This window comes from Equus asinus, chromosome 5 (genome assembly GCF_041296235.1).
Source record: "Equus asinus isolate D_3611 breed Donkey chromosome 5, EquAss-T2T_v2, whole genome shotgun sequence".
NCBI lineage: Eukaryota > Metazoa > Chordata > Mammalia > Perissodactyla > Equidae > Equus > Equus asinus.
The window spans coordinates 12,083,738-12,102,448 of NC_091794.1; the positions used below are offsets into that span (position 1 = coordinate 12,083,738).

The 18,711-nt window shown below is 38.8% G+C and overlaps 1 protein-coding gene across 1 annotated transcript in view; it reads right to left on the reverse strand.

Moving 5' to 3' along the window:
- MORC1 (MORC family CW-type zinc finger 1) overlaps positions 1-18,711 on the reverse strand; it is a 157,160-nt gene that overhangs the window by 97,262 nt on the left and 41,187 nt on the right. The window contains exons 8-12 of the mRNA XM_070508528.1: positions 8,655-8,734; positions 7,899-7,972; positions 5,659-5,729; positions 3,326-3,469; positions 923-1,077 (exon numbers count right to left, since the gene is read on the reverse strand). Of these exons, the coding sequence (XP_070364629.1) occupies positions 923-1,077; positions 3,326-3,469; positions 5,659-5,729; positions 7,899-7,972; positions 8,655-8,734 (524 nt within the window). The remainder of the gene's footprint in view (positions 1-922; positions 1,078-3,325; positions 3,470-5,658; positions 5,730-7,898; positions 7,973-8,654; positions 8,735-18,711) is intronic.

The following is an 18,711-nucleotide window of genomic DNA, read 5'->3' on the forward strand; positions in this document are numbered from 1 at the left end:
ACGACATGAAAATCCAGCTTTGGCGGAAAATCTGTGCCCTCACTTCATTCCCACTTTTATTTTTGTTTTTCCTGAGTCACTTTGACTGGTATGAGACAATTTTAGGACCATGCAGAGTAGATACAAAAGAAAAGAAAATATTCTAAAATTATAACTTCAAGTGGAGCAATAATAAGATTTTAAGTTGTCTCAAGGGTAGAGACATAATTTTTGATATGCATGAATTATACATACTTCATGCAAATCATTGAACAAACACACAGCAGCCTATTTCCTTCCATAAATGAGGGCCTACGCCTTCTTAAGTCAAAGGAAGTCTAGGTAATGAATGCACAGCGTAACACCTCATCATTAGGGATCTCTGGAGAGTAAGGTAATCTGAATAAGTAAAATTTTACAGATAACCTAAGTTTATCTCTTTAAGTTTCCAAACACATTATTTTCAGTTATTTTCAATCAAAATCTTTCTGGAACTAACATATTCAAGACTTGTTAGATATACAAAACAAGGTTTACACATCAACAATGATTATTCTACGGCATGATATAACAATGCCGTGGGAGCTACTCAGGTCTAGGGGGGACTATGCGCTTCCACACAGTAGCATCTTCGAGTGTCCTTGGAGGTTTCCTGGCTTATTTCAAGCAAACTTCTGCCTCCTTCTTCCAGGATCAGCTGCCGCTTCATCCTGCTCTCCAATTGCCCTCCCCTTACAATTTTTAATCTGCTGCTTTATTTTTCACATACTATTCTGGGAAAGATTCTGTGACTGGCCCCCTTCTCATTTTCCTTTCTTTCTTAACGCAGGAGCTGTTTCAGGGCTCTGGGTTACTGGTTACCTGAATCAATGCAATCATTCCAGCAAATCACACAAATTGATCCCCCGTTAAGTATCTCTTACTATGACTATTGAATACTCACTGATCCCGGTGTCCTTACAGTACTGGACCAAGTACTGTCCCATGACTTTTAGCAGATGATTATACTCCTGAACGTTGAGAAATTCCTGCTTATTATGAGATGGTTCCATGATTTCCAAGGGTATATTAACAATTCCAACCACACCTGCACCAAGTCTGGGGGTGTAAATACACACATAAATTTTGTGAAATTTAGCTAAGAAAAAAGAAAAAGCAAATATACCCTGATCTTCTGAAATCAATTTTTAAAAAAATAAATTCATTCACTTGGGCTGGACGGTGTAAACGTTAACAAGTTAACTTTTAATTGTTTTGTTACATAAATCTATGGTAATCCCAGGTGCATTTGGTCCCATAATACAAAATCTCTTAATATATCACTACTGAATTAATTTGACTCCTTTTCCAAACTTATACACGGGGAGTCAGGCTGGGTGGGAAGAGAAGGCCTTTTAGCCTTAAACGTCACCAACGGTGCCTTGCTGCAATAAACTGACATGTTCCTCTGGATACTGGCCAGAGAGTCCCTTTCTTCGTCCTCATCTCACCTCTCTGGTTGGATCTCTCCTCCTCTTTGCAGAGGTCCACGGGGTGCTCAGTGACTTCTACTAAGGGAACGTAAGGGATGGACTATCCCAGAAAGTGGGATAATCTTGATTATCTGCCTGTTAGCCTGATGGATAAACTCGATTTTCTTTTCACATTTTTAGCAGCTCATGACATATGTAACTGGGACATTCTGCTCAGTGACACGCCCTGTTTCTGGAAACAGGAAAGAGCATCTGGAGTCTAGCTCTTCCGATGCTCCCCACTGCCCCCAGCATGGCACACGAATCAAGCCTTCCCAGGGTGGAGCTGCTGCCCCTCATGTTTCTCGCCACTTTCCCCTTTTACCCTGACCTCCCCTCACCATTCATTCGGGAAGTCTAAGTTTGGACATCATTTCTTCCAGGAAGCCTGACTTAACTTCCCCCAGTTTGGTTTACTGCCCCTCCTAAATGCTCTTTTTGTGCATGATGCTTGCCTCTAATGTATATTCATTCATTCATTCCTTCATGCTCAGGATCTGGCCCTATTCCAAGAACTAGGAATACAGTAATGAACAGGAAAGACAAGGTCCTTGTTTATGAGGTTCCTCTTCTATTGAAGGGTGACAGGCATTAAGTGTAACAAGATCATTTCAGCTGGTGATAAGTGGTATGAGGAAAATAAAGCAGGTGCTATAATACGTAAAGAGCTAAGGTGGAGGGGGGTGATGGCAAGGGCTAATTTTAATTAATCCAGGAAGACCTTCCTGTGGAGGGGACTTTAGCACTGGTGCCTGAGTGACATGCTAGACCAGCAGTAAGAAGATCTGAGGACAGAAGCTTCAAGGCAGAGGGAATGGCAAGTGTCCAGGCCCTGAGGCAGAAACAGGAAGCCCGCTGTTGTGAGGGGAACCCAGTGAGAGGGTGGGTATAGGCTGGGCACTCACAGAGCCTGGCAGAGGCCAGATCACTGGAAGACCATGGTAACCAGTGATCAGGTGCTATTCTACATGCACTGGGGTTTTAAGCAAGAGAGTAAACTGATTTATGTTTAAAAGATCATTTTTGCTGTTTCCACACATTATAAAGTATGCGTATTTATATACTCGTCCCTTTGACTGGACTATACATTCCTCAGCAAAGGGCAGTAGGTCTTCACTATCTTGTCTGCAGAGCTTAGCACAGTGCCCGGTGCACGATACTGCAATGTAAGTGCTTCTTGAATGAACAAGCGAATGAATTGCTAATTCCTTGGGAGTGAGGAAGCAAGATGAACAACGTTCCCCTGAACCACCCTACTGGGCATGGTTATTATCCCTTCCGACCCTGCTTTTCTGGGGTCTCTCATCAGGACTCAACACAATTCGTGAAGGCAGCTTGTAGAGTTTCAGACCATTGGGAAAGCACCAGAATGTACTAGTCTGGAATCCAAATAGGCTGGAGAGTGTTAATAACAAACACTTATGCAGGTAACTGGCAAGAACTCACACGTGCAGGGGCTGCACAAAATGTTAACAGGGTTGCTTGACAAGACTACAGATTTTTCTTTTCTAAAATTTCTTTATTATGCTTGTATTATTTTTAAATTGGTAAAATATAAAAACAACCCAAGCAGATGGCACAAAGAATGGTGAAACATCATTCTCAGGAAATGCATTGAGCAAATTTCACGAAGTGTGCCTTTTCCTTAGCACAGGCATGCAGCTCCACCGATATGATCAATTAGGCAGATGAACGCCTGCACATTGATGGGAAGGGTGAACGGAGGATATGACACCTGCTCCCATCAGGATTAATCACTCATCGAGCTCCAGAGACAGAATCTTACTGCGACCCCTGCGTCCTGTCTGTGCTTCTGAAAACAGGAGCATACTTACAAGGACTTCAGTTTCAGCTGTGGGCCCACTTTCTCATGCATTTTGATCAGGCGGTTATTACTGTAGATGAAGACCCCAGCTTGGCTTCGGTTTTCTATGTTCACTCCAAAGAACAGGGAGAGTGTCCTCGCTTTTTTTAATTCTCTAGCATTATATTTAGAAAAGTTAAAGAAAGTTTTTATGAAATAAAAATATACAGTTTACAAACTGATAATAGTTAAACTCAGAAGGTAAACATCAAAAGAACTATACATAAAATATCCAGGTATTTTGCAAAACCTAGCGGGTACGCCTAGTATTTCCATATAGCAAAGTATTTTTGCATGAACGCAATGGCCAATGACTCTACCAGTCAAATACAAGCATTGCTTGATATAAAACAAGTGTAAAAGAACTAGAAAAGACCAAAAGAGTTACAAAATGTTAACTGGTCCAATATGTATACTGCAGGGTTTTTGAAAAATGATGATTTGACTATTTTAAAATTTAGGTATTTCTGACACTGGATGTGATTTCTATCTTTCAGCATGTTCTCAAGCCTCCTAATGTCTTACATAGATCAGAATGTACCAAAAAATATTCTTTAGCTCCCTTTTTCCCTTTTAGCTCTCTTTTTCCAAAATCATACATAAATCAAAGTCAATACAGCAAGTTTACAAGGAAAACAGATAACGAGCTCCTGTTTTTCTGACTCTGTGCTATTACACTATGTTTTATGTGACTTTGCTATTAAAAGTGTAAAAATAGCAGAATATGACAGAAAAAAACACAGTAACAGGAGGCTGCTTGGAGCTATGAAAAGCACCTGGATGTAAGAACCAGAAAGATGGACCTGGCTTCAACTATGAGCCCATCTTTGAAATAACCATGTGACTACGGATGAGTCAATTCAACTTTCTCTCTCATCTGGAATTATACCCCCCTAGCCACTTGGGATGCTATGAGGACTAACAGAGATAATGTTAAATGTAAACTGGGACCAGATTAGGTGCTTAGCAAATGTTATTTTCCTTTCCCAACCAAGAATGGTATCAAACGTGATTCTTCCACTCCACCATCTTGTAGTTCCCCCATTCCACAGAAACAGCTTTCTCTTTTCAAATTCATGACCATGTGCTATTACAACTGACATAATGCTCTTACTGCACTGATTAAATATACCCATCATTAAAGGACAATGAGAAAGTTCTCTCAGTCCTTCAACGTGGATGGGATACACAGAGTACATCAGACTTTCTAAGGAAGGTACTGACGTTGGTTAACACATATTTTTAAACGAATGTACATGTAGGGTTAAATATATATGAATCAAACATTAAAAACGTCTACTCAATAATTAGATCCCCACTTTTCAACAAAAAAGAAGACTGACTATTAAAGGGACTCCAAAAGAGGGTGTTAACAGGATACAACATAATCACCCTGCGATATTAAGTGGCATACTGACTGTCTTCAGATTACAAAAAAAAAAAAAAAAAGCATTTTTCTAGAAAAACAAGTTCACACCAACTGGTATTATTATTAATAACATACAGGTTGGTCACCTTTCATGCATATCATTGTGACTACCAGCTTTTTCTTTCTGAAGAAGCTTTTGCTTTTCAGTGAAGATTTCTATGACATTTACTTAACATTTTTATAAGTGAATAATTAACATTTCAAATTTAAGTTTTGAGGAAAGTTATGGTTATATAGCACTTCATGGTTCACAAAAAATAACGCTGAAGACTAGTAATACTTCCCAGGAAACTTGTTTCTCAAAGTTGTCACAGTTCTCAAAGTCTGACCTCACTTGGACAACAGCAGTTATTTTCAGTTTAACTTGTTTAACATCTGAGCTGTAGAGCAAGTTACCCTTACAAACGTAAATAACAGTTTTGCAATATAGGCTTGCTATTTTTATTCTAACCATGTATAAGTGATACATTTACTTGAAACATTTTCTATCTCAAATTTTAAGCAGTACTAGAAGAGGGAAGAAACTGGGACCAACACTCCAGAGTTTAAATGGCAAAGGAAACAAGGAAAGTGAAATTGTCAGCTGAATCCCTGGGCAGTTCACTTCTTCATCCAATCAGACACTGAAGTAATTTGTTACTCTGTGTTCAGAAGTTTTAACATTAGTTGAACTTATGTGTACATGCAAATATATATCTATAAATACTTTACATTGATTATGTCCATTGGGGGATTTTGACCATATTATGCTTAATATCATAAGACGTCACAGGCTGAGAAAGAGAAACTGTCACAATAACCACCAAATCTGCCTACTCAGAAATCAAAACTTGTTTAACATAGCGCAGAGCATTCTGGCACACAGAAAATCTTACCTCTGTTTCTCTTTAAGAACCTTATGCTTTGCCTCTACATCTTCCAAAGCTTTCTGTAACACATCTGTTCCCTGGAGAAGTACATTTGATAGGAGAGAACATAATGCCGTTAAATTAACAAAAGCTGAGCTGGTATTTATCATCCATTGTCCAAATGTTTCACAAGGGTAGCAGTGAGGGTTCACGTTGCCTGAGGCAATTCCACCAGATAGATACTCAATAAATACCTGATAAACGATTAAGTTCCAGTAGCTAAGCAGACAAATCAAATCCCAGCCCCTGGTTCTGTTTTTGCACATATTCCAACGTCCTCTGCCTTTTAGAGAAGGAGCCACTGCTCCCTGTAACGTCACGATAGCTTTCGCACAAACTATGTGAAAGTTTGGGAAAGTCGTTCAGTGTACCTAGATGCTGGCTTTTGTCCGTGACAACAGAAAATCCTGAATCATGTGATCAATCACTAAGACTTCTTTCAGGAAAAAAATCTGTAATTAAAAAATTTTGTCAGTAGCTAAAAAAAATGTCTTGTTTATATCAAGTTCCAGATACTCCTAACTAATACTCCCCAAACTTTCCCTTTATAGATATCTTGTCCCTAGGCTTTCTCCCTTTCAGAGGGCCTCAATGCCACTGCCCACCTGTCTTCCTTATCTTTTTCAATTTGATGTACTCATTCACTATTCTATCTGTAGTATATTCCCTCTAACCAGGCAGAAAAATAATAATGCATTATTATTATTTCACAAATAAGAAGAGACTTTTAATGTGCTCCATCCACCTGATGTGAAGGCTGGGCATCTCATTTGATGGGTATACCACTGGGACTAAACATTATTTTCACTGATTTTAAAGTAAAAGAAAATGGTAAATGGTTGGTAAGTATTTCACTTCACATTCAACCACTCGATTGCCTAGAGGAATTTAAGAGGTCAAAAGCTGAGGTCATTCTGCTTTGCTCTTTTCTCTGAGTTAAAGAAACCAGTGTGCATCAGAGCAACAAAGCAGGCCCGTCAAAGACTTCCCCGCCCTCCTTGTCAAGGTGCTCAGAGCACAGAGCAAAGAGGCGGAGAGAGGTAAAACTGGCCAAAGAAAGAAGAAAGCAAGGTCCTGACCCATTAGAAAGAGTCTGCTTCTCTTCCTATCAAATACAGAAAACCAAGGAAGTTGATTTCTTAGAGGCAAAATTTAAAAAGCTTAAACTTTTCTTTAAAAATCGATAACATAAGATAGGTCTACATTTAACTTAAAAAATAAGCAGAAAGAGAAAAGTAAGAGACTTTGGGGAAAGCTAGAGATAGCTTTGGGACATTACCACGCACTACTCTTGGATTTCATCCCCTATTCATGACGTCAGATATGAGAGCTCTTTATCAGACATGGCCCCGGTCCTCGAAAGTTTAAGGGCTAATCACCAAAAAGATTCATTTACTGAGTCTGTAGAAGAGGATACAGGAAAAGTGAAGTGAAGCATTTATTTCTCCATATACTTACTTATCCCTTTGTATGCAAACAAATAAACGTGTTGCTTAACGATTCACTGTGGCAGAAAGCTTTGTACCATACTTGTGGTAAAAGTTAGCAAACTTACCATACATGTCCCACAGCAACATTTTTTTCCCGTGGTTGCCATGCATTATAATTAATAATAATAGTTCTTTATAACCTATCTTACTCATGGGCATACTGCAAGGATTACAGAGAATGTTTACGAACTGTGTGGAGCAACTCATAAAAAAAGAGCTTTGTAAGCTGGAAGCATTGTTATTAATATTCATAATTATAGTACATAATTCTTAGCACTAGAAAGAAGGATTGCTTATTAGTCTTCTCCTTGCTCTCCCCATTTATTTGAGTCCACGGGGAGCTATCATTTGAAAGGATATTTTCAAGGAGGCTTGACGGGCTAGTTTTTCCTGCTAGATTTTCATTATTTCCTCCTTTTCTCATATTATTTTTCTTTCCATTTTAAAGAAATGAGTTGTGATGCTCTTCCCCACTGTTCCAAATTCACTCCACGTTCTATTCATCTCTGCTCTCCGCCTCAGCCTTCCCCTACTTGCTGAATTTCCTTCTCCTTCCTCTGCACTCATGTATTGTGTTTACCTGTGCCAAAATCAACTTAATCTTCTGAGCTTGTCTGTGTCTAAAAGTTTAGGAAGTAAATGATATGAGACAACTGTGTACAGGGGAGAGGAAATGACACTGTTTACCATTTAAGAAGACTACTCTGTGCGCCATACCTTGGCGGGAGAAGACAAAGGAGTTCTGTCAGGCTGCTTTGCTTCAATTTGTGCTTCTTTCAGTATGAGCTCAGCTAGAAGCAGGAGCAAGATAATTATAACACAGTGAGATTCTTTCAAGCAATTTTAAGAGAGCATTCTATATCTCTACAGCCAGGACCAGTGAGAACGGCTTACAGACAATAATCTCAGAAAATGCTATATTTCTTCCAAAGTTCTTGCATTCCAAGTCTGTGTAGCCACACTGGGCTTCCTCTTAGGCATGGCAATTTATAAATATACACAGACAAGTTCACAAGTCATAATGGAATGTTCGGCTGACTGAAAACTCTCTAGAATCCATGAACTACGGATGTAGAGCTACTCCTCACTCCTGGATCACTGGGAAAGGACGGCTTTGTTCCTGCTGTGGGAGGAGTGAACATGGAGAACATTCCTTCTTAAAGTGAATGCCATGCTAGTCTCTAAAGTGATCTAACAGCATCATGACAACCAGAGTTTCTAATATATATCAATCTAATTCCAAGCGTGTACTTGGAACTTGGGTCATACTTATAATAATAAATAACACCTTAATTAAACAAAACCAGAGATGGAAAATATGTGTTGTGAAATTCCTTAGAGGCAGGAATTGCATTTGATTAATTGTGGTCATTCCTACAATGCCTAGAGCAGTGTATATCTCAGAACAAGTGCTCAATTAATGTCTACTGAATGAATGAACAATAACGATGTAGGCCACAGGTCATTACACACCAATCTTTACTGCTTCTTCTGCCTTTTTAACTTCATTTTTAAATGCTCCTTTGAAAGAAGATGTGACATACAGATACTTTCTGGGAAGAAAAGAAATAAAAGAACATAATCAAGTCAGATTACCATTTTAAAGTACATAATATGAGAATATTCTTTAGAAAGACTATATACTCCAGAGACATGTAATTATTAAGAAAGATTCATCAAGTAAGTTGTATCCACCTGGTAAATCAGCAAACTTTACACCTAAGAAGAAATTCCTTGCCTTTTAATACTTAGCAATTTTGCTTTTGTCAGGAAACTTCAGGAGAGAGAGAAGAAAATCTCTGCCCACACAAATGTTCACTTACACATATAAAATAGCTAATTTCTGAAAAAGAAAATTTTCTATGCAACTGCTCCATTACCAAAGTTTCTGGTTAATACACACAGCCCTCTCACCCAGATCATCACTGACAACAGATAAACCGCTTCTTCCAGTCCCCAATTATCCCTGACTGAAACGCTCAGAAACTACACGTTAACACAGCATTTTAAACTCCCAAAGCACATTTTCTACTTTACTGATGAAGAAGCCTGTTTTCAAGGTCCTCTGTTTTAGTGAGAGCAAAGACGCTCTAGAATAATCAAGGAAATAGAAAAAAGATATATGTGTGTGTGTGTAACTCAGTAAATTTCAAAGTTTATAAAGCAAAATATGGATGAGAAAAGCTCTGTAGAACAGAAGTTCTCTAAATGCAGCTGAAACAGTGTGTATCTGTTAGAGAGGACTCCTGGAACCCAGGATTTTATTTGTTGGTTTAAATCATCATGGAGAGAAAAATTCGAGAACATTATTTCGTTTGAAAATGCTCAAAGCTCCAGACACCTCATTCTACAGCGTTTGCCTCATACACCCATAGACAGACTCAGGAGCTCACCGCGTCTGATATCCTCAATGTTTGGGAAGGCATCGAATTTTCAGTGAGAGGTAGGTGGAGACCTGTAGAACATCTCCTGAAGCCAAAATGCCTTAAGACTCAAAAAGCGGCATTTGCTCAGGTAGAGGGGAGAGTCTAAATCTACATGCCCCACGGAGTCTACGCCAAGGATCCCACGGGCCAAATTGGGCCAGCGGCTTGTTTTTGGTTTTTCAGTTTTAAAAGATAGTAAAAATAATAATAATAATAATAATACAAATAGTAAATATAAGATTATACATTAAAATAATAATAATAAAGGAAAACTAAGAATATGTGAAAGAGACTGGATGTGCCCAGATATTTACTATTAGGCCCTTTACAGAAAAGGTTTGCTGACCCCTGGATTCTGTGCTACTCGCTATGGCTTTTGAATGACAGCATGATCTAGAATTGCCTTTATATGTTCTGACTTTTAAACAATATGAGCAGGCATGCAAATTCTTCACTATACAAACAGGTCGCATGTAATTTAACTGTTTGTTAGCTGGAGGCTGTTTATAGTTTGTTTAAGACTCTCTTCCATTATCTCAACAGAGGCAATACAGATAGACTAGACAGAACACCTTCACGATTAAGTGTTAAGTCGGTCTGCCTGGAGTCCATCTGCCGGGATCAAAGGCCTTGGTTTTCCCCTTACTAGAAGAAGAGGACTGGGAAAGTTACTTCATTTTCTGCGATTCCATTTCCTTATGTGTAAATGGGGATGATAACAATGGCATGTATCTCATAGGGCTGTTAGGAGCATTAAAGGTGTCAATAGAGCTAAAGAACATAGAATAATGCTGGTTCACAGTAAGTACTCGATATGTGTTATTATCTAATAATAACAACAAATTAGATATCTTAAACACATTAGATATGTTAAACATATTTTTTTAAAAATCCCAATGAAATCAAGGAGAAACTGTTGGAACAATGAGGTAACCCTTCAAAGAGGGTAAGAGTTAAACTATCCGAGCATTTTTACAGCCTATGTGTTCACAGCTATAGAAAGTAAAGGGCACAAGAGGTGTCAGCTTTGCATTAGTGCTTAATTTGAGACAACAAAGACCAAAAAAATGTGCTCTCTCCATAGTTTGTGTCATTGAGATAACCTGGTCCCAGATGATCTGCCTACCAGGTGACAATTTAAATTTTACAATTGCTCACGATTAAAGAAAGCTAACTAAGAAACATATGTACCTTTACAAATCCAGTGTAATGAAGGTGCCCCTTCTCACAAAGGAAAGAATTTTCAGTCAAATCTCCATCCATAACCGGGAGCCTCTCCCAGCCTGACACATCTATCTTTTCCTATTAGTGGACTCTCGAAGGTAAAAATATCTTTAAGAGCCAGAGTAATGCAGCCACTGGAGGACAAGGAAGAGAATTCATCCAGCGCTGTCTGTTCCTCAGTCCTTGCAGCTGAGGGCAAGGGAACAGTGTCCCCTCGAGGACTGGGCCTCCAGTTCCTCAGCAGTTAAAATTTTTTCCAAACTCATCTCCCACACTTTGCATTTCCCTTACCTCTGCCCAAATCCTGTGCTGCAGCCTCGACCTCCACACTGTTTCTGCCTTCTCTGTAAACTCCGCCTCACCTGCCACATGTTAGGCCTCCACTCTTCCCCATACAGTTTATCTTCTACCTCCTACTCTTTTCCATCAGTGAAATTGTACTCAAATATTTTGCTTCTGTCCACTTTCTACATAAAACAACTTATTGAATATTTGCTTTCTAAAAGAGCTTAAAACACATAAAGTCAATGAAAAGTATTGAGAGAAATGAAAACTGAAACAATATACCAGTTTGCTCCTTAGAATGGCAAAAGTGAAATAAGAAAATACCATTACTAACAAGTGTGGATTTGGAACAAGACAAAGGCCCAGGCTTACACACTGTCAACGTACAAATAAAGTGGTGTCTACTTCTTGGAGGGTAAATTAACAAACATCCATCAAAATTAATACTGTACTTATCTTTTAACCCAGAAATTTACTTCTATAATCTGTTCTACAGAAATAATTGCATAAGAGAATAAATATACATATGTCCAATGACGCCCAAGCATATCAAGTTTAGCATTGTAACAATAACCCCCAAAATTCTAAAATATACATTAACAAAGAAATAGGTAAATAAGCCAGAGTATTATACAATAGATTTAACAACGACAGACAAAGACCTCCAAGAGATAATCTGTAAGTGAAAAGAGCAAGCTGTATACAATTTTATGTTTTAAAAACGAACTCTGTGTGTCTGTGTGTGTGCACTGTGCGTGTGTCTCAATGTGCAGAAGACAATCTGGAAGGGCATTTATTAAACTCCTAGTGGAGGTTCTCCTTTGGGGAGATTACGGATTGCGAGAGCACAGAGGGAATGACAAGTGGTAAAGGGGGCTTTTAGTTATTTGATTTTTTTCAATATCTAACTCTGTATTGTTTGAATTTTTATTATTTTTACTACTTTAGGAGCAAACTAGAACTCCTCCTTCTCAAGAGAAATAAAAATATGAGAAAATATTGAGTAATTTTTAAGGTTTTATGTTGCAGAAGTGGAGAGTATAGCACAATGCAGCTTTTCAAGTGAATATTTTGATCAGAACCACGTGCAAAAATTTAAATTTTTATTAGCATTTAATATCTACACTTAGAAAATTTGTCTAAAATATTTTGGCTTACATAAAATACAATATTTTAAATTGAAAAAACAGACTACAAGTAAATAAAACTATGGAACTGAATTTTTATTTACACAGAAAAAACTAGCCCATGGTTATGGATCAAAACTACATTGTAGTATTCACAATCATAGCCATTTTTTTTTTTAATTATGAGAGTTTACCTGGCTTAGTCATACTGAACATAGTTAAAGTCTTTAATTATTCATCAAAACACATAATGAGGCACGATCAAGAATTTTCTGGCTAGTATAATGTTGACAGCTAGACCTGGACGTCAAATGGACTCTCAAACTTGGTAGGTCGAGCACGAGCGGAGAGAACTCCTTCACCGTTACTCCTAACCCCCACATCTGGACCTCTCCTATCATTCCCAAGTTTTTGCTCAGGGAGAAAACTCAAAAGGCATTCATGGCTCCCAATTTTCTCTCCACCTCACATCCAATGCATCAGCAAGTCTTGTTGGCTCTCTCTTTACAATCCATCTGTAATCTGAACACTTCTCATTTCTTCCACCACTCCCACCCCAGCTCAAGCCACTAAAACTTCTCACCCAGAACACAGTAATGGTATCCTCCCTAATCTCCCTTCCTCCCTCTTTCCCCCATAAAATCAACTCTCCACTCAGCAGCCAAAGTCATCGTTTAAAAACATAAATCAAGTAATGTCACTCCTCTCAAAAGTCTTTACATTCTCAATACAAGCACTTCTTGCCAGGCTGCTCAAGGCCCTATAGGATCTGCGCCTACCTCCCTCACCTCTTCCCAGGCACTGTGCTCAGCTATACTAGCCTTTCCCCCTGCCTGTACCTGATCTTCTCTTCCTGGAAACATCTGCCCACAAAATTCTTCCGTGACTCACTGTGGGACCCACCCTCCAGGATGTCCTCTAATGGTTCCTGCCTCCTGATATTCATGCCTTTGTGTACTGCCCTCCTACACTGAATCCAGGCTGGCCTGTGTGACCAAACGAATCCAGAAGTGGTGGTATGTGACTTCTGAGGCTAGGTCCTAAAGGATTGCAGTTTCTACTTTGTTCTCTTGAATTGCAAACTTTGGGAGAAGCCAGTCCCTGTGCCATGAAAATACTCAGGTAGCCCTGTACAGTGGCCCTTGTAACGAAGAACCAACCTGCCAGCCATGAGGGTCAGCCACCTTGGAGGCATGTCCTCTAGCTCCCTTCAAGCCATCAGCAGCCCCAGCCAAAACCTCACAGCGACTTCACGAGAAATCCCAAAACAAACCACCCTACAGAGCCACTAGCAAACTACTGATCCACAGAAACTGAGGGATAATAAATGGTTACTTTATTAGGCCACTAAATTTGGGGGTGATCTGTTACGCAGGGATAGACGACACATTCACTCGCTCAGTTTATTCAGCTCTCTGCTCAAGCTATTCATTTAAAACTAACTTTCTTCCGTGGTTTCCTATCTAATAGTCAGCCAATCTCCCCATAAATCTCTATTTCTTGCCCTAGTTTGTTTCTCTTCATAGTACTTAGATTTAACCATTATTTTTATTTATTTATTTACTAATTTTCTTTCTCCCAGCTAGAATGCAAGCTCCATAGGGCAGGAATTTTTTCTCATTGCTTGCACTGACTCCTGAATGCCTACAAGATTGCCTCACACGGGGTGGTCATTCTACCTGTTTCTTATTATTCATTTGTAGAACGATAACTATTGTTTGTTCACAAACGTGTTGGGAACTGTGCTGAGCGTTTTTATTTTAATCCCCACAACAACTCTAAGGTGCAGAGGCATTCGCAGTGCACAGTGGAGGAGTCAGGCTTTGTGGAAGGTTCACAACTAGTAAACGCCAAAATCAAAACTCAGAGCCAGTTTGGCTGATCCAAATTTTGCTTTCAACTACTTTCCTATATTGAAAGATTAAATAATTTAAGATCATCCAAACTTGTGAAAGGATACATAAGATGCACAGTTTGCAAAAGAGATGCTTTTTTTTTTTTTAAAGATTGGCACCTGAGCTAACAACTGTTGCCAATCTTTTTTTTTTTTCTGCTTTATCTTCCCAAACCTCACCCCCACCCGCCCCACATAGTTGTATATCTTAGTTGCAGGCCCTTCTAGTTGTGGGATGTGGGACGCCGCCTCAACGTGGCCTGAGGAGCAGTGCCATGTCCGCGCCCTGGATCTGAACCCTGGGCCTCTGCAGCAGAGCGTGCGAACTTAACCACTCGGCCACGGAGCCAGCCCCAAGAGATGCTTTTAAAACATTATTAGTCTGTCCAGGTGGGTGAGATGTGACAGGGTGGGGAACATTCCTAAAAAATGAAAAGACTGTCTCAGAAGCTTAGTGCTGCAGAGTATTCAACAGCAGACCATAACTTAGTACCGTGAGTAACTTACAAAGGATAAGGCTGTTCCTATGAAAGCAGGCTGACTCCAATTCCATGTCACTTGGGCTCCTGTCAGTGTTATGGGTTAATGGTAAAGCAGTGTTAATGAAGACTGGAGATCTTCAGACAGACACTTTGGCTCTGTCTCCCTTAAAGAGCTTTCAGACTTGACCATTTTATGTCCTTCTTTAGTCCTAATGTGCAGAGATTTAATGCCTGTATAAATCTGAGAGTTATTCTCTAGTAAAGCTAAAGAATTCAAAACTAAAGAAAATCAGTAATGTCTGTTGTCTACAACCAAGTAATATAGCTATATATCAACTTGTCTATTTTATATAGGTAAACAATATTTAAGATCCCAAGAATTATAGACTTATAAAATATTTAAATTGAAAGAGATCTTAGAAATCACCCAGCTGAAATTCTTCCCAGAGGAATAATTTCTTCTACAATCCAGATTCTTCCAGGTACAAAACTTTCCTCATCTTTGATGGGGGAGCTTTCCACTGCTGAAGAGCGTGAACTTCATTAATCTCATCCACACTCATGGCCCTCTCTGAGTTTCTATACCTCGTACCATGTGTGTCTGGAGAACCTAAATTTGCTGTGCTGGACACACTGGATTTACTATTCTGGACATTAAACCTGCTAACTGGACCAGAGACCGCCATGCAACCAAAGGAAGCTATGTGAGCGATCAAACCCCCCTGATATGTGTTGTCCTCAAACTATGTCCAATAAGGAAGCTCTGAATTTGGTGGTGGAAAACCCACTCTTCGAGGAGCAAGTACGAAGTACGCCCAGGAAGGAAAGCTCAGTAGAGCCCAGGTGTATCCTAAGGAACAAACTGGGCTGTTTGTTTCCATTCTCTAGAATATCCCAGTCATGGAAACACTGAGTCAAAGGTGACAGTAGGGGACTGTGCGATGTCCTGCTGCTTGACTTCTCTGAATACACTTATACTAAACACCAATGGAAAAAAGGCTACCTGTGTGTCTCTGCCTTGCCAAAACAGCCTAACACTCTCATGCTGAGCTAGCTCTGTCTTCTACCTCTATCCAGCCATCCAAGTCCTGCCCTCTGGCATTCCAACTATCATATGACAGTCTTTTACATTTTCACTCAGGCCCTAAGTCTTCTCTCCTCCATGGAATAATGCTCAATTCCACCAATACCTCCTAACAGACAGTTACTTTCCTGTAAGCTAGCAAATCCGTCTTTCTCCTAAAGCATCCCCATCTGAACACTGCCCTCCAGACATGGTGTATGTAGGACATGGTGTATTGTTACTATCACCATCTTGTTCTGCGTACTAAGTTCCATAAACATTTTGAGCAACCCTATCACACTATCCACTTATACTAAGCTTGTAGTCAATTAAAACATCTATGCTGTTTTATGCAAGTCTGCCCAGTCTATACTAACACAATAGATTTTATAAATTTAAATACAAGTCTTTACATTATCTATGTTATGTTTATCTTTTGGACTTCAACTCTTTCACATCCTGTTTCTGTTACGCTTGATAGAAGATATTCCTCCTAACCCATAGTCAACTAGGAATTCAAACATGCTTGTTTTTTATCCAGGTTACTCATAAAAAAAATGAATAGAATATGATCAAGAAAGGAAACCAATGCTATGACGCCCAAGTTCTCCTCTAGTCCTCTTCTGAACTTGTTAGAGACATTGGCGTAAAGTAGCTAAGGGAGCTGTAAGTCCACTCAAACAGTTAAAATCCAGTCTTCTTTTCCTTGTTTGATACAAAAATACAGGAAAATAACTGACCATGAAGTACAGTCATATATTCTCATAAATAATACTTACCGGTTCATTTCTAGAAGTTTATTGGAACCTGTGTGGCCAAGTGGATGGAGTATTTAATCACTTTTAATACCTTTTAAACACCTCTACTTTGGTCTAATAGGGTCATTCCCAGCTCTTAATTTGTTCTGATCCAGCCATTAGAGCTATAGTGCCTTTCAGGAAAGAAATAAAGTAAGGGCAATCCTACTAGAGGTTAGATAACATGGAGGGAACTCCACACAGTTCTTACACAAAACTTTTGCCACCAGAGAACTTGTGAGAGAAATTATATGCAAGTAACTCTGGCCAATGGAGAGAGAGGTAAGTCTAAGGGATAAAGCCATGAAAGATTAAATCTGTCCATACCAAATATCAGAGTTCGTACTGTAGATACCAAATATCAGAGTTCGTACTGTAGATACCAAATATCAGAGTTCGTACTGTAGATACCAAATATCAGAGTTCGTACTGTAGATACCAAATATCAGAGTTCGTACTGTAGATACCAAATATCAGAGTTCGTACTGTAGATACCAAATATCAGAGTTCGTACTGTAGATACCAAATATCAGAGTTCGTACTGTAGATACCAAATATCAGAGTTCGTACTGTAGATACCAAATATCAGAGTTCGTACTGTAGATACCAAATATCAGAGTTCGTACTGTAGATACCAAATATCAGAGTTAACAGTTTATGGGAATGCCACATAAAACTTGGCAAAAGTTCAAGCCTCCTTAATACCTTTTAAGGAACAAAATAAATATTTAAATTATATCTACTTTCTGGTAACATATATCTAAGAATATCACTTTGAAAGGGGAATAAAAAATATGCTAGACTGGGAAACAGTCATCACTTGACATAAGTAATTTAGGTAGATGAAACTCAATTTACCATAATTCCCTAAGAAAATAGACATATCCACATTTTTCATTGGCTTAAATCATTTTTTACCCGAACTCACTAAGAGAAGAATAATTTAATTTGAAAAGATCAGCCTTATTGATTGGTCCAGGAGACCCTTGGTACTTCCCAGGAGAATGAGACTGATGAAAAGGAAGCAGCACTTTGATATGAATTAGGGAATGAACGGACAGATTTATAGAGTAAGTCTCAGGCTTGGTATACTTCATTTTTCAAAATAGAATCTGCAGTGTAATCAGAAATCAAAAGTATAGCTTTTGAGGACTCCATTGGTGTTAGTGTGGGCATACAATTCAGAGATCTATTTTTAATATTAATATCGATGTAAGTGATTGCAAGGCCCCAGGACAGCAATTACTTTTTCATGAAAATAAGATAACATAACAAATGTAGACCTATTATAAAGAGTTAGTGTGGTATAGGGAAGGGAGCATGGAATTTGAATTGGTAAAGAATTTGGAGCCAGGAGAATGGAGCTCTTCTCCAGTTGTGACATTTCCTTATCTCTAAAATGGTGATAATAAAATACAACCCACAGTGTCATTATAAAAATCAAACAAAATAATGCATATAAAAAGGCATTTACAGTCATGTGCTCTATAATGATGTTTTGGTCGATGACAGGATGCATATACAATGGTGGTCCCATAAGCTTAGTACCCTGTAGCCTAGGTGTGTAGTAGGCTATACCATCTAGGTTTGTGTAAGTGCTCTATGACTCTATGATGTTCGTACAATGATGAAATTGCCTACCGACTCACGTCTCAGAATGTACCCCTGTCACTAAGTGGTGCATGACTGTACATAGCCTGGACGAGCATTAAATGTTTCTCCCAGTAGATAGGAAGCTCCTCAGAACTAGAACTAATCTTATCTTTTTTATGCTTTGTACCTAGCACAATCTCAGACTAAAGGACTTTGATAAATGTTCGTGAATAAATGCATGACCACCCAGAAACCACACACCAAAAAAAACGACAGTTCTGTTTGCATGCATAGTTGGGCAAAGTAAGGTTTATAATATGCAAATGTCAGCTTAAAAAAGTTTATGCTAAAGTATAAATAAATGAGCCAGATGTATATTTATAAATATGTTCATTCTATAAAATATACATACACACATATGCATATGATTTAACAGTTCAAATGTATTGTGTAAACAGAAAATATAAGTGAACTGTGATTTTTAAACGGAATCTATCACAACCAAAGCGCCTAAGAGTCACTGAAGTAAAAAACAAATTCCTGCTCTGGGCGGTCATCTAACTTAGAGAATTCACTGCAGTGTAGCTACTATGGGCAAATATTTGTTTCACATGATTACTCTTTAGCAAACCTTCCAGA